Source organism: Anabrus simplex, chromosome 1 (genome assembly GCF_040414725.1).
Source record: "Anabrus simplex isolate iqAnaSimp1 chromosome 1, ASM4041472v1, whole genome shotgun sequence".
Lineage (NCBI taxonomy): Eukaryota > Metazoa > Arthropoda > Insecta > Orthoptera > Tettigoniidae > Anabrus > Anabrus simplex.
The window spans coordinates 344,535,766-344,559,928 of record NC_090265.1 but is presented as its reverse complement, the minus strand read 5'-3'; the positions used below and the strand labels follow the sequence as shown (position 1 = coordinate 344,559,928).

The following is a 24,163-nucleotide window of genomic DNA, read 5'->3' as shown; positions in this document are numbered from 1 at the left end:
CTCTTTGCCAATTTTAGCAAAGATGTGGAATTTTTTTCTTAACATTGTATTGGAAAGGTACAAAGAATTTACACTCCACATTTGTTCAATATGTTAATTCACTATTTGGTGCCTGGCTGAGGCGGTAAAGGCGTGCTCGGTTCGCCCGGAAGGACGTGGGTTCGAATCCCCACTCAGCCTATACCAAAACTGAGTACCAGGTTAATTCCTGAGGGGCAAAGGCGGCCGGGCGTAGAGCTAACCACTCTACCCCATCACGTGCCAAGCCTTTACCTTCCACCCCTCCAAGGACCTTCATGGCCTGTACAGAGATGACTTTCGCTTTTAATTCACTGGGAGTCTACATTATACTGATTTCTCATAAAAACACACATCTGATATTTTTCATTGCTAGTATTACTTTGTAGATGAAACAGCAAAGCAGCCGCACAAGTATCACTGAAGTTATGAGTAGAATTATTTTATTTTGGGCAGCCTGGCATGGAATTCCTTGCCATACTTTTCAGTCAATCGTAGTTAAGAATAAGCTATCCAGTGTGTGGACCACAACCACGACTGTAGCAATTTGGAAAGCCAAGGGAGATGTCACAGTATGCAGCAATTACTAGCTAATTTGATTTCTAGGTCATACTCGGAAGATATTTGAAAGAGTACTGAATAATCGACTCAGAAATATTATCATAACACCAAATCAGAGTGGATTTATCAGACTATGTACTTGTAGTACCACAGATGTGATCCATGTCACATATTTGTTGATGGACAGGCACAGAGAAAAGAAGAAGGCTGCACATTTAACATTTTTAGACTTGGAAAAAGCTTTTGATCAGGTCCGACACAATCTAATATGGCAAGCACTTCGCAACCACAGAGTTCCTGAGGTATGTGTAGGATGGATCTAACTTCTGAACTTCTGTACCATAACATCACAAGTGTGATTCGATGTCTGGATGGGTTCTCACCCTGTTTTAATATCACTGTAAGAGTTCATCAGGGATCATCCTTGTCACCCCTACTCTTCAACCTTTGTATGGTTACGGCAACAGCTCGCATTCAGCCTTCATATCCCTGGATACTCATAAATATGGACAATTTAATACTTTCACATGAATGCAGTCTTGCATTTCAGCACCAGGTGGGAAACTGGAAAAAGAGATGACAATGGGCTGCAACTCAACATCCAAAAGACAAAACATCTAAAATAAAACATAAAATGCTGCTTCACGTACTACCTCAAGGCAATTTTGGTGAAGCACCTTCCTCTTCACATACCCCAGTTTCAAAAATTTTCGAATATTATGCTGATTAATGCAAAACTTTTCTTTCTTATGATATTCCTTTAAATAAACTGACAAGTTCACAGCTAAGAAATTTTCTTACAAAGTACACAAATTTTGAAACACCTAATCAATCAACATTTAAAAATTTGTACGCCCCTGCATGTTACAAAGAAATGCTAGGAAAGATCAGAGCAGATGGTGAAAATTAAAAAAATATGGGTAAGCATGAACAAATCACCAGACTCTAGCAATAGGAAAGTGAGAAACGCTGTAGTAGGTATGCTAGAAAATAATGAAACAGTTTCCAAGTGGTGATTTCTATTAAAACGTAGAGAAATACTGTATTAGCATTGAATCATGTAACAATAGCTCGCTTATTCAATGAAACTCTGTGGTTGTTATGGCTGAATGGGGGTGAAATTTGATCATGTTTTACTCTTAATTACGGATGTTGCTCCGTATATGAAGAAGGCAGCAGATAGCCTCTCTGTGAGCTTCCCCAACATGATGTACGTAACTTGTGTAGTGTATGGTTTACATAAAGTATGAGAGCAAATACATATATTGTATCCTAAAGTTGACAAATTAATTTCAAACAGATTTTTTTTTTCTTTTTCTGAAACCGCCAACAAGAATTTATTTGTTCAGAGCAAAAAAATCCAGATCTTGCCCTTCCACTTAAACCCATTGTTACTTGTTGGGGATATTGTTAAAAGCAGTAGCGTTTTATCCAAACAATTTTGAATATTTAAAATCAGTGGTAGATGAACTAAATAAGGATGACGCTTCATCAATCAAAATTCCTTGATGAAATATGCAAGACTGTCTTGTTGTGATGTTGAACGTGCATTGTTCTGAGACAACCGACATCAGTTTGTGCTGGAAAACTCGGAAAAAATTTCATACTCCATTGCAATTGTGAGCTCTTTTAAACGACCACTGCCTCAACAGGATTAGTCAGTGATTTTTTTTAACTTAAGTGTCTTCAGCACGACAATGGAATACACTACCCATCTCTGTCGGAGGAGCCTCACCTGCTAGTTTTAGGGACCTTTGTCACCGATACCTACTACGTAATAAATGAAGTCAAAATTGTTATTCGTATGTTATGGAAATATTGTAGATTTTGCCTTTCTCAAGCTACAGACTTGATATAATCTCACTGTTATTATCAAGGTTAATAGAAATTAAGTAATCATGTCATAATTGTGTAAATAATCATCATCATCATTTTCCTAATTTTTACTTTTGCTCTTTATCATAATATTGTATTGTTTAGTAGTTGCCAGATGTTTCAATTGTAAGTCTATTTATTTTAATTTTGCACATGTAGATACTGTATTTTCTGGTTAGATGGAAGAGAGGGCCTAATGGCTTTAATCTTGCCAGACAAAATACATCCATTGTATTGTACTGTACAAATTTGCAATATTGAAACAAAATATTTTTGAAATTTTATACACATTTTTCAATTTTTATAAATATTTAAACTTTTTTTACTACATAAAAATTAAATATTTTCAAGTATTTTAGCACATAAAAATCTATTCCCTAGTTATCATACTGGGGTTTCTTATTGCGTCTCATGTTCGGAGGCTAACACAATTTAAACACCTGCACGTACACAATATTTATGATTTCCAGGCATAAGCCCTGCTTTTATTAAAACTTGAATAATAACACAGGACACATGTACAACTACTGAAGTGTAACACATTACCACAGAGTCAATGTACTTTGGCTACATGTGACTATGAAGGCTCTGCTGCTGTAACATATAAGGGCCAACTGCGTTATGCATATCGACTATCCACTATCGTTAGTGATAACAAATACAGTAGAGACAACATGCGACACTCAGCAAGATATCGAGGGACAGCGATCTGAGCTCTCTTTAGCAGATTGACCTGAGAACTACTGATTCTGTCATAAGAGCACGTGTATTTGTGTGTGAAGTTTTTGGTGTTATTTATGCATTTTCAGTGAGCTGACATAATTAAATAGTAGCGTGTGTCATTCCTTGATATCTCTTCTCAACATGAGGGGAAAGGTATGTGCTGTGTTTGGCTGCAGTAACTATGAAGTAGAGAAGAATGCGCGGTCTTTCTTCTGTTTCCCTCGTGACAAGAAAATGTAATATTGTGTTTGCATATACTGTATATTCTTCCAGTGACAAAGAGATTTTTATAGTACTTCATAATCTTCTGACCTGCTTGACCCATATTTTAACTGGCTTAAAATATATTATTATTAAGGAAAGAGCACACAAATGTGGATAAAATTAGTATACACTGATCAAATAGATACAAAATACATTATTCTTTGCTGTATTCCTTTAGAGTCTTGTGTCTCTGTGTACAAACTGTAAAATGATAACGCTCACACACTTTGTTGCATAGTTTGCATAAGCAGCCTTCATCTGGGTCATGGAAGTATGTTTTCATGCACAATTTGTGATGAAATCCATGTACAGATAGTCTAGTGATGGCACATCGCAAAACCTGGTTTGGTCAACTCCATCTTCGGTCTAGCATGGCTTCTGTTGTGAAAAATTCTGGCCATATTTCTTCTTGTTTTTTGTTTTCTTTTCCTAAGGACTTCTTCTGCTTGTGGTGTAGATGGCAGATGTAGGATGTACCTCATATCTTCTATAATAAAGCGTTCTTTTGCAAGCATATACGCTAGTCGTGGCGGCGCTGTTTTTGCAATCCCCAGTATTCTTTTCAGGAATCTGGCTTTTACTCTTTCTAGGGTTTCTAAGTCGGTCATAGTAAGGTGGTCCCAGATGAGATGAATACCATAGGTGAGAGCAGGGAGAATTTTGCTGCGGAAGAGAAGCATTGCTGTTTCTAGCGAGATCATGGTGGGGTTTTCTATGTCGTAGATCCCCCGTATGGCAGCTGCCGTTCTTTCTCTTATGTGTATTCTGTAAGAGGTACCATTAGATTGAAGAGCGATGCCAAGGTATCGGAAATTACCTACTCCTTTCAAGGTCTGTCCTGAAAACGTAGCATTAAGGTCTGAGGATTGGAGTCGTAAGGCAGAGAGCTGTGAAGTTTGACCAGACGGAAGACATAATACAGAGGTAAAATCATTTAGAAACTTAGTACAGACACTTAAATTATACGAAGAACGTGTAGAAGTATTATTCGCAAGGAAACTTATTGACGAGTTGTTTATATTCGAGTAAAACAGTAGCGTCTCCAGACATAAGAGGAAGACATCTTGAAAAACAAAAGAAGGATGTGAATCAAAACATGACAGACACACCAAGGAATAATAAAGCTTCATTCTGTGGTGCCTGTGACCGAGAAGTTAGAGACTATCAAATATTGATTCAGTGTGATGGCGTGTGCAACAGATGGCACCACAAGGACTGTGCCGGATTGACAACGGGAGAATTTGAGATTTTAAAACGGAAAAACTGCAAACTTCTTTGACTATGTGAGAAATGTAAACTAGTACTCACCTTGCCACAGGTAAGGGAAACTGACGAAGAAATAAAAGAAGCTATCTCAGAAAATAAGAAGTCATGTGAGGAGCTGAAGAAAAAGATCGACGAGATGGGTAACATGCTCATGACAAAAATGACACTTGTCCTAGAAGCACAACTCCAACAAGTGGACTATCTCGAAAGCAACAGGAAACTACTAAACTATGCCAGAGCAGTCTCTCAAACTTCAACTTCAACAACAAGCGAAGACATAACAAACACATATTCAACAGCCATTCAGAATCCAATACAAATTAAGGAATCTGAAAGAACTAAAACACATAGGAACCCAATACAAATTAAGGAATCTGAAAGAACCGACACACCTAAAGACAAACACCAAAGAGAAGGAACTAGACAATGAAAAGATGGATCAGTCATCAGAGGGACCAGAACCGATGAGGACTTCGATTTAAAATCAGGACAAGCATGGCTATATGTAGGAAGCGTTCATCACAGCGCGGAAGAAGAAACTCTCGTAAACTTTCTAAGGAAAAACGGGATAGCTTGCGACATTCAATGTGAAATGCTGGAAACAAATGGGAAAAACAAGTCGTTTAAACTTGGCCTCTCCTAGGGGGAACTCGACAAAGTAAAATCACCAGGTTTCTGGCCAAAAGGAGTAATAGTCAGAAGGTTCAATTTTCGCCGAGAAAGTCGAGTTGGGGTTGAACTTTGACATTTCGATCAGTGCAGAAGATGAACCAGCAAAGACTAAGGACACGAGCCTTCTTGAAATAAACGTCATGCTATGGAACGTAGAAGGCTTACGAAAACTAATCGAAACAACACCTGATGACTTATGGAACGGACATTATAAATTTTCCAGCTAACTCATTCATGGTTGCCTGCGTTTCGCCCTCGTGTGCTAAGTTAGGCTCATCAGTTGGGACTTAGCACACCACCCAAGACGCAAGGCTAGTGCATACCGTGGAGGCCACTGCATAGGCTATTTGAAGCCACCAGCAGTGCCAATGCACTATGAGAGCTATGTCTCATTTCCAAAAATAGATGCCTGCCTGGCCATCAAATGATGCAGATGTTGATTCCCATAGGGAACCTAAAATATTTGTCCTGAATGAGTAAATTTATAATACCAATATAATGGTCCGTTATTGGACATTATAAATTTTCCAGCTAACTCATTCTTGGTTGCCTGCGTTTCACCCTCGTGTGCTAAGTTGGGCTCGTCAGTTGGGACTTAGCACACCACCCAAGACGCAAGGCTAGTGCATACCGTGGAGGCCACTGCATAGGCTATCTGAAGCCACCAGCAGTGCCAATGCACTATGAGAGCTATGTCTCATTTCCAAAAATAGATGCCTGCCTGGCCATCAAATGATGCAGATGTTGATTCCCAACTGACGAGCCTAACTTGGCACACGAGGGCGAAACGCAGGCAACCAAGAATGAGTTAGCTGGAAAATTTATAATGTCCAATAACGGACCATTATATTGGTATTATAAATTTACTCATTCAGGACAAATATTTAGGTTCCCTATGGGAATCAACATCTGCATCATTTGATGGCCAGGCAGGCATCTATTTTTGGAAATGAGACATAGCTCTCATAGTGCATTGGCACTGCTGGTGGCTTCAAATAGCCTATGCAGTGGCCTCCACGGTATGCACTAGCCTTGCGTCTTGGGTGGTGTGCTAAGTCCCAACTGACGAGCCTAACTTAGCACACGAGGGCGAAACGCTGGCAACCAGGAATGAGTTAGCTGGAAAATTTATAATGTCCAATAACGGACCATTATATTGGTATTATAAATTTACTCATTCAGGACAAATATTTTAGGTTCCCTATGGGAATCAACATCTGCATCATTATGGAACGGACTTGATGTAATAATTACCACAGAAAAAATTATCACAGAAAATTTAGACATACCTCACTACTACAGCAAACATGCACTAGCAATCCAAAAGAGCTGGGGAAGACCAGAAGGAGGCGTATCCTGCTTCTATAATGATAAAATAGGAGTGATCAAAGAAATCAATATTGAAGAAAATACAACTGTTGTGAAAACAGCCAACATATCTTTCGTAGGAATTTATATCAGCCCTGCAAAAACTATCGATGACGCGAAGCAAGTCATTAGGGCAATAACATATGTAGCAAGGGAAGAAAATGTTATAATTACCAGCAACCTGAACTGCAGGCTCGACAAACCGAACAGCAAGACGGATCTCTTCTTGGAAATCTTAGCAGCTGACGGATACAATCTGATCAATAAAAAAGAGGAAGTTACATACATTGCACCGAATGAAACTAGCACTATTGATCTCATCTTTTTCCAAGGCAAAGGGATCACCTTTATGGATCACCAAATAGCAAAACATCTCAGTACTCAAGAAACATTTATCAATCTATGCGACTTTCAGAGTAAGAAAGAACTGCGAAGACAAAGTAAAACTATCACAAACAGTATCAAGAAAACTAGACATCGATAAACTACAGGCAAACCAAACAAAGGTAGAAATAGCATCACAGCTCATTGAAGCAGGCCAAACAGATTCTGCTCTAGAAATTATCAACCACTACATTAGAAACGCCATGATACCCAAAACAGAACGGACCTCAAAAATTTGGTTTGATCGTGAGTGTTATGAAGAACGAAGGAAAACACGTCAACTACTGCACCAAGCCAGACAACAATCAAACAAATCAAACCTTCAAATGTACGCTCGTCAAAGAAAACTCTATAAGCATCTGTTAGCTCTCAAGAAATCAGCATATATGGAAGACCACGCAAAGACGCAAGCTAAGGAAGCTCTGAAAGACCCCTACATAGCCTTGAAGAAAAAAGTACAAAATGAATCAAATCATATAACCATTGAATCTTGGGAAACCCACTTTACAACAATTCTCAACAAAGAAAACAGAACCCGGGCTCTCGACATCAGAGAACAGAACAATACAACAATATCTGCAATAACCCTTAGAATAGTAAAAGGGACAGTATTTACCATGAAAAAGCAGAAGGCTGCAGGGCCACACGGGATATATATACTGAAAATCTACAAGACTCCCTAGAAATACTAGATCCCATATGGACAAAGCTCTTCAATAGAAGTCTTGAAAGCGGATTTATCCAAGATAGCTGGAGGCAATCACACATGAAAATCCTCTATAAAGGAAAAGGAGAAACTGATGATGAAAACTCATACAGAGGAACAGCGTTAGAGAATAACTCCTTCAAGATTTATACAAGAATTCTCGCCCAGCGACTTGAGAGGGAAATTGAAATCCACATTCCGGAGGAACAATTTGGATTCAGGAAAGGGAGAGGGACCCTGCACGCAATTGCAAATATACTACTTGTGTTTTAATATGATGATACAATGCTTTTAAATGAGAAAAAAGAAAAATCTAGCCGTGAACGTTCAGGCAGGAATTCTAAAGCTAAAAGAGTAATGCATAAATGAAAGATCAAGACCTTTCACAGCAGTCCATTTCACATCTTGATTATATGTCTAATTTCAGTCTCTAAATAATAACCTGTTAAATAATTCTTCATTCATTTATCCAGAATTGCTTTAGCAACTTTGAAGTTAATATCTTAGTAACACTTTCTTTCTAGACGTAATTTATTTATCCATTTCCGTATATCCTCCCGATGGTATCACCACCTTGACGAAGGCAAAATACATTTTGCCACGTGTTTTGGAGGCTTGCGTGTTCAAATGATCCTTAGAGCTATGCCGGGGGGAGCACATGCTCCTGGTAGGGCCACCCAAGCCGGACATGTCTAAGGTGATGATCCAGACTAAGAGTGATACCCTGGTGCTCCAGGTTGGGGGTTGGTACGTGGGGCTAACAACTCCACTACCATAAAACTAAATATTGTTCAGAAACCAAATCAAGATAACCGGACGGTTCCAAACTTACGATGACTAAAGCGCGCTAAATGGCAACGATACGGATATATTGGAACATGGAATGTGAGAAGTATCTTTCAGGCTGGGGCTAGTAGAAAATTGGAGGAGGAATTACTTAAATATCAGATAGATGTGGCAGCATTACAGGAGATAAGATGGAATCGAGGTGACAGATCTACAGCACTATATATTGTTCAATAGTGGGGAGGAAGAAAATAGAATAGGAACAGGGTTTATGGGCAAGAAATCGGTCAGTCATAATGTGATTGAATATGAAGCAATAAGCCCCAGACTATGCCAGTTAAGATTGAGAGGGAGATTTGCCAACATATCACTAATTAGTGTCCATGCCCCAACAGAGGATGCCGAAGAGGAAGAGAAAGAACAGTTCTATGAAAAAATGGAGCAAGTATATGACAAGTTGCCCAAGTATGATGTTAAAGTTGTCCTAGGGGATTATAATGCCAAAGTAGGCAAAGAGAAAGAAAACCACCCAGTGGCAGGATATCACAGAAAACACCAAGAATCCAATGAAAATGGGTGGAAGTTGATTGACTTTGCCTTTAGCAAGGAGCTGGTGATTAAGAGCACATGTTTTCCCCATAAGGAGATCCATAAGAGACATGGATATCACCGGATGGTCTGACAAAGGACCAGATGGACCATGTGCTGATAGATGCACGACATGCCTCCAATATAATGGATGTGAGAAGCATGTGTGGTGCAGACAGTGATTCAGATCACATACTGGTGAGGATCAGGTTAAAAGAAAGACTGGCAATTAAACCCAGGGACAGAGCTGAGCAGAGCAAGATCTATAATGTAGAACTGTTAAGGGATGAGAAGAAGGAGGAGGAGTATAGAGACAGGCTGTAAAGAAAGCTGCAGATGGGCAGAAACGGAGATGTGGCCATCAACACAATGTGGGAGGAAACCAAGCTAGCAATAAATACAACGGCGCAGGAAGTACTTGGAGAGAGAAGGAAACAGAGTAGAAATAAATGGTATGACAAAGAAGTGGGTAAGGTTCTGGAAGAGAGAAATCTTGCCTGACAAAGAATGCTACAGAGACCCACTCGAAATAATGTGGCAATTTTTAAAGAGAAACAGAGAATAGCAAAGACATTGATAAGGAACAAGAAAAGAATAGAAGAAAGGGAGAGAGTGGATGAAATGCAGAAGAATTTTGAAAACAAACAAGGTAGAAAATTCTTCCATGGGGTTGGACAAGTAAAGAAGGGATATCAACCTAGAGTGAATATGCTTAAGGATGAGACTGATAGGCTCATTGTTGGGAAAGAACAAATTCTGGAAAAATGGGCAAAACATTTTGAAACATTACTTTCTGTCAGACCAATAAATGAAGAAAGAGAAGGATCAGGCCGTATGGAAACTTCAGAGAGATGAGGAAGGTGAATATAGAGATGATTGTGAGGGGGGAGAGAGGAATGAGGAGAATGGAGATGAGGATGAAGACGATATGGGATCACCATCGATTGAAGAAATAAGAGAAATTATAAAACAATTGAAGAGCAGTAAAGCCCCAAGGAAAGACCTCATAACGGCAGAAATGGTAAAACATGGAGGAGAAGTGTTGGTGAGGAAAATACATGAGATAATTAAAAAGGTATGGGAAACAGGTAAAAAGCCGGAGGACTGGACACTAGCATATATATATGCACTATACATAAAAAGGGGCGAGGCATGCAATGCAAGAATTATCGAGGTATATCGTTACTGAGTATAGTATACAAAATCCTCTCTACAGCCATAACAAAGAGAGTTAGTAGTAGAGCAGAAAGAATTATAGGGGAGTACCAAGCTGGTTTCAGACCTGGAAGATCGACGATGGACCATATTTTCACCATGAGAATGACTCTGGAAAAGACATATGAATACAACGTTTGACTAGGACATCTTTTTATAGATTTTAAACAAGCCTATGACAAAATAAAGAGATCGACATTGTGGGAAGCAATGAAGGAGTTTAAATTCCCACAGAAGTCAATAAAATTGACAAACATGACCCTGGAGAACAGCAGAAGTCAGGTAAAAGTGCAGGGAAGTCTGTCAAGATCTTTCAGAACCGAAGAAGGCCTAAGGCAAGGAGACCCCTTATCACCAGTGTTATTTAATCTAGAGTTGGAGAAAGCTGCAAGATCAGTAACTACTAATCCGGGTGGTAATATTTACAATAGACTTATCCAAATTTTGGCTTATGCAGATGATGTGGTGATATCTGCTAGAAGTAACGAGGCACTTACAACTGCCTTGAGGAAGCTGAAAGATGCGGCTGGGTCCTTGGGCTTGGAGATAAGTGAGGCTAAATCTAAATATATGGTAACGGAGAGAAGTGGAAGGAACACTGAAAAACTCCAAATGGATGGTTACACCTTTGAAGCAGTAGATAGCTTCACATATCTTGGCTCAGTAATAACATCAGAAAATAAAGTGGAGACAGATATTGTAAATCGAATTAAGGCTGCCAACAGATCATACAGGGCACTGTTATCCCCTTCTGAGAAGTAAAAACTTAAGCAGGAAATTAAAACTGACTCTCTACAAAACAATAATTAAAACAGTGCTTATGTATGGGAGTGAGGCATGGGTATTGACTGAGGCCAAAGAGAGGAGATTAAATGTGTGGGAAAGGAAAGTACTGAGGAAGATATTTGGACCGGTGGAGGAGGGAGATTTATGGAGAATCAGAACAAATGAAGAAATAAGATTATTGTATAAGGAGCCGGACTTGGTGACCTCAATCAAAATGAGACGAATTGGATGGCTGGGGCATGTACAACGGATGGAGGAGGGAAGACTTCCAAGGAAAGCATTGACAGGACACCTTAGGGGCAGGAGAAGGAGAGGTCGGCCCCGGATGAGATGGCTGGAGGATGTGAAGACTGATCTGAGGACTGTTAAAGTCAGGAGGTGGCGTAGGCATGCTGAAGACCGGGACGACTGGAGAGCTGTGGTCAAGGAGATATTTGAATTTAGCGTGAATTTTCAGGTCAAGCCACTAGGAGCGCCACTTGCGACTTGTCTCCCATTTTAACAAGGCGAAATCCAGAAGTGTCGCGTATTGTCTCTTCTGTATTTGGTGATAATCAATGCTCCTGTACAGGAAAAAATATTATGTTTGGTCTCACAGTTATTTACTTCTGAGAAGATCGTGGTGTGGTTTTAAGCTTGTTCAGTGACATATCATATGTCGTGGGGCTTTTGTTACAAATTGTAACAGTTGTGAAGTACGGGAAAAAAAAAATCAACGACAGAAAACAGACTTTTCAGGGGCACCAAAATTTAGGCGCCAGTAGCAAAAACATATTCACCACAGCAACCTGGCGCCTGTGATTTCTACAGCCCTGACTTACAGAGTAAAAGTTTTTATAGTGGCCATCCACGTACAGCATTTTTCAAATTGCTAAGGTATTGCAGAGTGGTATCAAATCTGTTCTTAATTCTACACTATTTACTGTATCAGAAACCATGAACATATTTTATCCATATGTCAAAACAAGGTTTTCTACTTGGCACCCACACTAAAATTTAATACTTAGAGATTGAAAAAACCTTTGCACACAGACAACATAGAAACTTCAATTAACAAATCTTGAAAACAGGCATTTCTCACAATATGCCTAAAGAGCAAGAATTTCAAGCGTCTTAATGGAAAATTGTTTCATGGGAAATCCAGAGACCTCAAAAGTGAACTCACTGTTGCATGCAAAATGTAAGTGTCTTTAGTCTGAAACAGTATAAGCTCACTGAACTAATAAAAGATTCACCACTGAGCGAGTTGGAAGGGCAAGAAGCTGTAAGTCTACACTCCAGGGAACGTGCGTTTGAACCACACCATTAAGATGGATTTCCATGATTTCTCATTTTCACATTAAGGGCTGTTCCTTAATTAAGGCAACGGCCACTTCCTTTCCACTCATGACCATTTTCAATTCCATTGTCACCAAAAAAAAAAAAAAAAATCTGAATTAGTATAACATTAAAACAAAATGTTTTTCTTGAAACATACAAATTTTGTGAATTAGAGTTGATTACTCCCACTACCAGTGCAGCAGGTGAACACTTCTTCAGCAATGAAGAAAATTTAAAAATACCTAACTCCCAGGTACACAACAGGTTTTCCACTGTCGCTATGATAAACACTGAAAAACTTCTCCTGCAGAAGCTGCGATAAAAAGTTTTGAGAATTACATCATTAACACTTTCTTGAACATAAACTGGAGAATAGATCAAGGCCCGGTTTCTTCAACTCTATGTTAAATTTTGCTTAACAAATGTTAACTAACAATTGTTATTAATTTAACACTTCGTTTAAAAGTACCCTGTTTCACGAACAAATTTCCAACATTTGTTACGAAACAATTGTTAAAGACAAATTAACACATTTCTGTAAGATTTCTGAACATGTTTGGCTGTGAGCGTCTTTTGCTTCTTTACATATAGCGCTCCTAGTGGCGTGTTGAAATAGTATTTTGTCACACAGACACATGGTTGACATTATAGGTTATGGTTAGCGGAGACCGCTAAGAAGTAAACATGTCAAGTAAGAGGCAACAAAAGCGTTATTATGATGAATGCGAGACAAATGTTGTTATAGTTTTAATTTAAAATTATGCGAGTGTGTTTAAAAAATGAAATAACGGAGGTTATATCACAACATTCGATATAGCCTATTCTTGTAGGAGTGCAATCTAAGGTTCCTACATCACCAGGAAAATGTGATAATTGATATGTTTTGAATGATTTTCGGGCATTCTTTTATTGCGGAGAAAATAATGTAGTGCCTTGTTAATGCTGCAATGGCAGCAGGAATTCTTTGTAGGATTCTACACACTCTTTTCTTGCACTTGTGAACATAGTCGCCTACAATTAGGCCTTTTTCCTTTTTAAAAAAATACTATTTGTTCGGGACGTCGACCTATGAAGATCTTTTGCCCCTACAATCAGGTCTACAAGGAAAGTGTCTTGAGGTCAGATGTCATTACAAACCTCCGCTTCGGATGAAGTGGAGGTGATAGAACACTGAAAGGTGAACAAATTTTACTTAAACATGTCAGGTCCGCTATCTAATAACTTTTGAAAAACTGATGAATCCCCGATTCCAATGCAAGGCGTACATACTTGGGATTTGTGGCATAGTGGCCATTGTACTTGTCTGCGAACATCGTAGACGTGGATTCGAGTCTCGTTTCAGGGAACATTATTTAAAAATTGGAACAAAAATATTATGCAAAATGCAGTACAGGTACACTTTGTTTTCTACCTGAAATTAATATAGGTCTAAACGTTCTCACAGTTACTGCTGGATCTCTTTCTCTGTATACATATTAATTTGAGGTAGAAAATAAAGTTCCACTGCAATTTGATCATTACTTTTATTCGCATTTTTACCTTCACATTCCCTGAAATAGTAATTAAATTTGTATTTAAAAAAGTAGTCTAACGCGGGACTCAAACTCTCATAGTCGCGGTTCGTAGACAAGTATGATGACCACTCGGCCACTGTTCCACTTGCCTGGTTTGCAACTTTTCAAGTATATATGCGGTACTTTACAATCGGGAATTCATAATTTTTTCGGAAATTATTAGGTTGCAGACCTGACAAATTCAAGTTAAATGTGTTCACATTTTAGTGTTCTATCCCCTCCACGTGGTCCGAAGCGGATCCTGCCTCATGACATTTGTCCTTATTTTTTCGAAAACGAAACTGTACGGTATTGACCCAAACCCTTATAAACGAGTTACTGTTGAGTGTCCCCCAATATGTACATTAAGCTAGTTGAAATCGATTGGACGCAGGGTCTGACCAATCCTTGTAAAATCTATAAGAAACTGCTGCACTGGAGAGATTGATAATTTTCAATCTGTTGGAAACTCTACCCTATTTTCTATATTGTCTAGTACCTTGTTCATTATGGCTTTATTAATTAGAAATCTTTCTTCTAGCAACTCTAAAATGTTGTTATTTCTTAGTATGGGTTGTCCTTTGCCTTCTTCAGTTTATAAATAGTCCTCATACAGCAGTAAAACTTCAAACTTACGTCTCCTACATGCCTCCATTTTGAAATTTTAGCAACTGTTAAGAGGTTTAACAAAGGGGTGCTGCTAGGTTAATTTAACACAAGTATTAACAATTTGTTAGAGTTAACAATTCTTGATGAAACGACCGTTTTGTTAAATTATGTGTTAAGTCTCCTTAACAGCAGTGTTAACACTTAACATTCGTTGAAGAAACCGGGCCCTAGTGTAAAAAATTAAGGTAAGCACTATTCTCTCAAAGATCATTTACAGTACAGTAATTCAGATTAAAATCTAACAATGTTTAATGTAAAAGAAAAAAAATCATGCTTCTTAGCATTTCTTAGGATTTAGAAGACAACCCAAGAAAACACCAAAATAATGCTCTCTTGCTGCAAGAACAAGCATCTAACACTGAGATTATATCAACAAGATAAAAGGAAGTCCATAGCTGATTCATACAGAATTCTAATCATAACCAGGTACAGAACAACTAACCAAAAGAAGTACATAAACTATTCACGGCCTTCAAACAAAGGAGACATATCACGTAACAATATGAAAATTAAGATATAAACTTACCTGACATATGTTAAGAAATTCAAATATCTCCATCTCAAATCCAAATGAGGCATCCACCAATAAAAGAACTAGATCTGCTACTTTAGCAATATCAATCATACTGTTTATATCATTGTTGCATTCCATTAATGTTATACGACGCTTTTTGCCTGTAAATAAAAGGAACTTGTTCTCTTTATGATCATAATTTAACACAAAATTGTGATGAAAACTCATATACAAGTGAATATACAATTCTGAAGTTCAAAAACCACAACAGAACCAATACAAACATGACAGAATAATGTCTATACGGTATATAAAAATCCCAACATTTGTCTTTATTGGAGTCTGGTTATAACTCTATAATCACTGAATGGATTTTTATGTGGTTTCCACTGTTGCCTAGAGGATTTTCAGGGAAATGCTTTCATGTATAACATATTGAACTGTGATGAAAATAACACCAAGCAACAACTTTATTGGCGTACACTACCTAAACCATTAAAGATATCCACAAATCATATGCTTCCACACTGCTGAGCATAAAAATAACTACGAAAAGTCTCTAGGACCACACACAAATCTATCTTCAAAAGTTTTAAAAGTTCAGCCACAATAACAGTTTTTTCCTTCTTAATTTTTTACAATTTGCTTTACATCGCACTGATAAAGATGGTGACGATGGGATGGGAAAGTGCTCTAGGAGCCTTAATGCTGACAATGCCCATATAATGGGCGAAAGATGTCCCTGTATTTAATATGACAAAACATAATTCTTAATCACAAGAACTCACTTTGTATTGAACAGGTGGACATTAATAAACACTTGTAACATTCTTTGTCTTAACATACATTTCTATTTGGGCCAAAATGAGAACGTTAACATTGTGCATTTGCATTTTATGTCATGTAAAAAAAGTTGCCTAATGGTATGAATGAAGTTACGCGAAATGGATTTAGGCAGACCGAAGGCGAACAAGAGTATGATTTAGAAGTTAATACGGGCCTAACTTGGGGAAGAAGAGCGTGATCAATATGGCAGTGGAGAAGAAAACAAAAAAACAAAAAAAAGCGAGCTAGATTGTTTAAAAAAGAAAAGGATTACAAAACTACTACATCATAGCCTAGAAAAGGAAATGGACGACAAGTTCTAAATCATATCTAATAACAGATAATAAGTAATATTTAAAGAAATGAAAAGCACTTCAGAAAGAAATATACCCATTCATAGAAGAAGTATTTCTTACAAGAGAAGAAGAGAAGAGATTGACAACCAGACCAAGTTGCTATATGATAGCCTAGATAGCAGTAGTCACAGAGAGGTACAATAATTGAAAATCTTCCACCTTTTTGATACTTTTTATTTGCTTTTCAGCAAATTATTAATTATAAACAGTACATGTTCCGTTCTCACTTGAGAACATCTTCAGCTGTTGTTAAGCTTAGGTGAATCGCTAAGTTTCCGAATACATTATTTCCAGGTACATTGTTCCTCTTAAAGATTATTTGAATATAAAATTAAATTAAAATGATGTTAAAACAATGTGAGGGTTAATAGGTTTGAAATTTTTTTTTTTTTTTTTTTTTTTTTGCTATGGGCTTTACGTTGCACCGACACAGAGAGGTCTTATGGCGACGATGGGCTAGGAAAGGCCTAGGAGTTGGAAGGAAGCGGCCGTGGCCTTAATTAAGGTACAGCCCCAGCATTTGCCTGGTGTGAAAATGGGAAACCACGGAAAACCATTTTCAGGGCTGCCGATAGTGGGATTCGAACCTACTATCTCCCGGATGCAAGCGCACAGCCGCGCGCCTCTACGCGCACGGCCAACTCGCCCGGTGGTTTGAGAAATGAGACAGGATGAATACATAGTTAGCCTGCTTAAAAAACTATATCTATTCATTAGAATAGTTGTTAAAAGTTTCAACTCCGTTACACTAAAAATATCTATTTGTCTTCCAGTTAAAAGGTTGTTTTGAAAAAATGAATGGCTTCTTGACACTGTTCTTATTACTGCTGAATGCTCATTTCATTTACTCCTTCCAGGTAGGCTGTTATTTATTTTGAGGTCGTTTAATGTGCCCTAAATTGAGTCTAATGCGGAACTTTGAAGCTGACTGCCGGTCACTTTTTGAGAAGGGAGCTTCGTCTCAATTTCTGTAATGAAATGAGGAAAATAGGAATTTGTTTTCATTTGTAATGAAAGCATGTATCTTTACATAATAACTTAATGTATAAAATGGTTCCATACCTTACTGTTGTTAGACTCCAATTCTACCGTGACCTTGGAGGGGGAACGCTGGAAGCTGCTTTACGTCTAGTATAATAATGGCGTGTGTGTTACGCTGTTTACTCCTCCTTTCGGGCAGGCAGGGCTGCGGAGAGGGGAGGAGGCATGTCGCTTTCTGTCAAGGTTTCGGCTTTAGAAGGGGTCGGGAAAGTGGATGTATAAAATGGATGAGGCTCGTTCTTATTTATCATTTTACGGTCTGTGTTGTTTCTTTTGCCTAAAGTTTCAAGACTTGATATTATCCCTTCGAATATAGGGTTTCTATTGTCAATTGTATCATTCAGGTTATTGTCCTGATTACATTTTTGTTCTAAATAAATATATACATTTTCTATGTATTTAGAAGAGCTGATTTGTTTATTTTTCATAATATAGTTAAATCCTGCTCTATAGTTGTGAACTGATGTCCAGTTGTACTCATGTGTTGGCCCATCGTGGAATTTTTTTTATGTCTTTCAGCATTGACACGCTCTAGGTATCCTACAGTACAATTGCGCCCTGTTTGCCCGACATAAGGTTTTTCACATTGATGACACTTCAATTTGTAAACTCCTGAATCTAAATGTTTGTTTTTTCCTAGGGAATTGACACTATTGTAATTAAAGAATTTTTGCTTTGTGTTATTGCTGGTTGAATATGCGATCTTATAGTAATATTTTCTAAACAAATTCGTTACTGTATATAAGTTGGAGTTATTGAACGTGAACTTGGCATATTTAACTTTCTTTTTTATTTCGGGTGTTAGATTAGTTTGTAACTTCTGTTTGAATTTCCCGATTATTTTGTTTACAATTTTTAGTTTGAATCCATTGTACTGGGCTTGTTTGCGGATAAAAAGCAGTTTTTTTCTCGTTCCGTGTGTGTAAGGGGTATATTAAATGCTCTATATATGTAACTGTAGTAAGCTGACCTTTTTTGTGATTCCGGATGCAATGAGTAGTTCTTTATTGTAATGGGAATAAAAGTGGGTTTCCTGTGTATCTTGAAGACAAACTCTTCCTTTTTCCGTGTTATATTTATATCTAAAAAAATTTATGGAACCTTCTTTTTCTTTTTCTACTGTAAACTTTATTCTAGAATCCAGTGTATTTAATTTATTGAGGATATCGTCACTGTTGTTCACTCTTTGGTCTATTACTGCAAAAGTGTCGTTTACAAAGCGTATACATAAATTGAGACCTTCTATTTGTCCTATTATCTTGGTATGTACGAGGTAATCAAGATAAATATTGGCTAAAATGCCCGAAGCGAGAGCACCCATAGGGAGGCCTTCCTGTCTATATATTTTCTTATTGAAGGTGAAGTAATTGTTTTTTGTAACAAATTTGAGTATATTAATAAAATCCTCTATTTCTGGTAGGCTGAGTTGTTTGTGTTCTATTAAATTCTTCATGATAATTTTTATTGTTTCGTCCACTGGAATATTTGTATACTGCACCTGCTCACTTCCTGAGTCCCAGACTAGCATTTATCTCAGGGGTGATCAGTTCGAAAACGATTAAAAAAAAATTTTATATAAAGAAAATCAAATTATATATCGGCGCATCAAATGAACACAGGGAACGACTCATTCATGGATACAAATTTTGGACTCCACAATAGGACTGGGAAGTGACAACTTAAATTCCATAGGCATACTGGACTAACTACAATAAAAATATATGGAAACTGTTTCCTATTGAAATTGCAATGAGGAGCAATTTATTCACTTATTTGCATACTACACATGATGACAATTATTACAATGGAACACTTCCATCCTGAAAAATAAATGACATACTACTTGGATTTACCTCACTACTCTGGTAGTGTAAACATCTGGTGAATTCGCCCCAATTGGTTACTGGGGATCGAATTCCCATCCGTATGATCGGACGTTTCACCGCTGGAGATCTTCTTTCGGAGACGAAGGCACGACAGTAACTTTTTACTGTCGTCTCCTCGTTCCGTTTGGACATGAGACACTTCCGGTATGTACATTCTGGTGAGCCGGACACCCACCATGGAAATGTTATCGCCTCGAAAAAACGGGAATTTATAGTACGGACAAACTCTAGCCTATTATTTCCAGATTCACAAACACGCCAGGTAGAGTTCATTAACTCAAAGCCTATTTTAATATTTACACTTGTCAATACGACAAGATGTACGGAAAGGTTCATTACTATGCTCTGACCATGAAGACATGTGCCGTCCATGGGTTATTTACGTATCTACCACTAACAATCTCCCCGTGAAAACCCAACATCTGGTTCTGAACAGTTCGACACAGGATGACTGTCCCTATCATATCCTCCTATGATTATTAAATAATATAATTATCATTCTTTATCTGATCATTATTATATTCTGTGACTACCATCAATTAATTTATTATTATCGTTAATTTCAATTATAATCCTATATTTGATTATTATCATTTGTCATCCGGGATGATTATATGCCAACCCTTGCCGACGTTTCAAACGAAGGTTCGTTCTTCCTCGTAATTTATCCGCACAATTTAATGATCAGCTTCCTAATAAATATTATTATTATTATTATTATTATTATTATTATTATTATTATTATTATTATTATATGATATTCGTAACAACGAATCATCGCCCATTAAATATCTTAATTTCCTTTCATCATAATTATTATTCTCAAATTACTATTGCAAGTTCTTCATCTTCTGCTTCTTCAACTTTTGATTATGATTATGATTATTATTATTATTATTATTATTATTATTTCACGTTTACACTACCGTTAGCGATATTTATGGTTAAATGCATAAACCTTTACAATTTCAGTCTACTTTGGCACTACGCAATTGATTTAAGACAAGATTCACTTGGAATATGATTATTATTATTATTATTATTAAAAATGGAAAGATGATATTTTAATTTCCACTCTTTAGAATTTAGTCACATATGTTAAATCCCGTCATGAACCACTAAGATCTGCTTTATATCGGTCGGGACAACACAGTATTCGGGACCGTACCTTCAGTTTCGTACTGCCGTTAATTTATATGGGGACACACGTCCTCCCAAGACACATCTCACAACCTATGGCACATCGCGACTGGGCAAATACCTCCAATGCCGGCGATTGCTAAACTATTCCTTCCAATTTGAAGTCCATTTCCTTTTATCGGAACTCTTCAAACATTTAATTCATAAATTAATCCTCGGTGCGTGGATTCTGCCACTAATAACACCGGAATATGCATTTTATATCATCTTAGGCCTTGAGATTCATCTATTTCATCATTACAAACAATACGGCTCAATTTATTTCACGCCGGATATTCGTCCCTCATGACTTCCAAATCTAAATATGGGCTCAAACCACTCTGGGCTTTTAACATATCGTGACCATTCTAATTCACGTGCCTCTATCGCTTTTAAACAAATTTTAATGGTTAAAATAAAGTCCAAACGTGAAATCAACAATTTACGTAAAATCAAAATGACTACGCGAATTAAAGTCTTTACGCTACATGTCATCTCCACATTGATTATTATATTTGCACTGGCTAACTCACGAAGCACTGTCATGATTATTATTATACTTTAACTTGCAAACGCACAAAATATTATTATTATTATTATTATTAATTTACTTTCCTTTGCCACCTCACAAACATTATTATTATTAGTAGAAATTGTGATTATCGTAACCCGTAATCATCCTTGCTATAATACTTCAACTTCTCGCTCTTATTATTTTCATCAAAAAAAAAAGTAGCTTCCTTTTTTTATTCTTCTTCTCCTTCTTCAAATATTCTCATTATAATTATTATTAGTAAAAAATCTCAAATTTTTCATTTCAACTCCCAACATCATTATTATGTCCAAAATATAAAAAAAAGTAAATTCTTCTTCTTCTCCTTCAAATATTTTTTAATTAATATTTTAATGACCTACCGTACGCAACACAAATTTTACATTCTCTGGCACTTTCATAATCTGGCTGTCTGATAGAAAATATTCCTAACTAACATACAAATAATCACCGCAGTGATTGAAATCAAATAAATGGGTTAGCACAAAAAAGGAATTTAACACTTGAAATGAAGCTCTGACCATGAAGACATGTGCCGTCCGTGGGTTATTTACGTATCTACCGCTAACAATCTCCCCGTGAAAACCCAACATCTGGTTCTGAGCAGTTTGACACAGGACGACTGTCCCTATCATATCCTCCTATGATTATTAAATAATATAATTATCATTCTTTATCTGATCATTATTACAAAGTATTACATTATTACAAAGTCTTACAAACAGCATGCAATAATTGAAAGAAATATATCCCATATTTACATTATATACAACAAACATATACTCAAATTAATTAATTTAACCCATTATTATATTAATATAAAATAGTTCGTCCGTCTAACAAAAAAATAAAATCTTGGACTCGGGAGGCGGACCATGTTAAGTAACCATAATTAATCTACACTGGACCCCGTTTAGTCGCGATAACATCCCCAAATATTAAATTTGTGTACTCATTCCTATGTAGAATTCCATTGTCTCGTAGCGGGAGATAGGCCTCACGGCCCCATGGTGATTTACTCGTCCATCATGTCGCACAACATAAAATTAACACAGCAAAACACTTCTGTGCGATTACCCATGATTAACACCTTATTAAATAATTTACACTATTTTATACAAGAATACTAATTTAAAAAAACACTTATAGGTGCGCCTAGACCCCTGACACTCGCACAATATATTCTTCCTATAAGCCCGAAACACACGTCGTGACACATTACGACGAAGTGTCGTTCATTTGAACCGGCGCGTATCGCGTCTTCAACCGGCACTTCCTGGTTTATTTCTAAGCCGTCTTGATAATCGCCTAGCTCCTATAGTTCCCTGCTCGGATAGTTATTCACCGTCTATCTTGAGGTATTTACTTCAGGCTCCGCACACTGCCTTCCAAAGGTACTATCGGCGTTCCGTTAGTTATTTATTATTTAATCACATGACATTTATTAAATTCAACATACAGTTGTACTGATTATTTACATTCGGTACTATGGATAATCTCACTGTTCGTCTTCATTCTCCTAACAACTCACGCACTTTCATCTCTAACTGACTTCGAATGCGTCCCGAAGTACTGACTTACAGAGTCAACGTGGCAGAGTCCCAACTACTTCATACGACTGACACGACTGGTGACCGATAACAACTGGTGACTGGTAAGAACTGCTGACTGGTAAGAACTGATTGATGTGAGGTCCCACTACTGGTTATTTATGGACGACATGGTTTCCCGCCGGGGTCATCCGCGGTCATCTCCAAGGGAGGGGGGTTGGTTATCCTAAATTGGCATATGCAGGTGGATTTTGATCCCTTGCTTTATCCTACTTAATAAACTGGCGATACACATTCATGTGTCGTATTCTGAACTCATATCGTTCGGTGATCATGGAAATATCACTTAATTCCTGTCCTCCACCTTTCGCGCGCTAACTCGGCGTCCCTGATGGCGTGCTCATCTTGACCAATGGGGAGATAGCGTGGGTCATTTCCACGAATTCATTACTTTTAATTTATTATGATTACAATTTATCAACATGGGAATAATATCCCAAAAATCCCCTCTATTCAATTATGTGGTTGAAATAATTTAATTATTGTTATCGGAGATGCTAACTGGAGTTCACTCTGAGTTTTTCTTATGTTGGTTTATCTGCGGGCCTATGATAAATTTTTCTATTGGTCAACACCGCATCGGTTAGTTTAAAATCTCTTCCTTACAACATGACAACACAAAATGCCTTGAGGCAGTAGAAAATAATGGTACGTCATATTCTCGGTATTGGTGCTGCACTTGCATGCCATTGTTCCGAAATACCTACTCTTTCACTTCCTTGTAGTCATTATTCTGTTGTTGTGAACTCTAGATTTAATCCTCTTAGCTTTTGACCAAGAAACATTCTCCCCATAATGACAAGCTTAACTGTGGCGACGGCCAGTCGCGATATGTCTAGCTTATGTTGAAATCCTCCCGTCCACACAAAAGTGACACTGTATTCCATTTAATATTCCTATATATCTGTATTTATCTTATAAAAAATCAAATCATGAAACTAGGGCCTATCTCATCCGGGTACAATACATGTCCTTGATGTCAAAGGAACATGTTACTTGATGTGGTGTTAATCTAAAGCTTTTGAGTACTTTGCAAAAATCTACAGAATTTTTTATTGGTGTCTTGTTGTAAAAAACGTAATGATTGGTTAGGAATTTATGTACGTATTGCGATGTTTTATAAGTAGGACTGCTGCGGAAGTTTATTACTGGTCTTATGGGTATTCCTTCTTTATGTAACTTGGGTAAGGCCCTTGCAGTTGGAAGACCGGGATTCATATTTATCAGTTTATCGACATCTTGTTCACTTAAAATGAAGGTTGCGTTTCTTAATAATGTTGTTAACCTTTTCTGAGTATTAGTTGTAGGGTCTCAATCTATTTCCGAAAAAGTGCTATTACTGAAAAAAGTTTCTGTTTTCCTAATATATTCCTCCTTATCTAAAACTACTATTGCCCCCCCTTATCAGCTTTGGTAATAACTATTTCCTCTTGTTTTATTTTATG

General features: G+C 37.4%; 1 protein-coding gene across 1 annotated transcript in view; it reads right to left on the bottom strand.

Annotated features, from left to right (window-relative positions):
- Positions 1-24,163, bottom strand: part of LOC136856771 (ribosome biogenesis protein BMS1 homolog) — a 317,735-nt gene that overhangs the window by 232,120 nt on the left and 61,452 nt on the right. Inside the window, exon 4 of the mRNA XM_067134870.2 lies at positions 15,281-15,429. Within this exon, the coding sequence (XP_066990971.2) occupies positions 15,281-15,429 (149 nt within the window). The remainder of the gene's footprint in view (positions 1-15,280; positions 15,430-24,163) is intronic.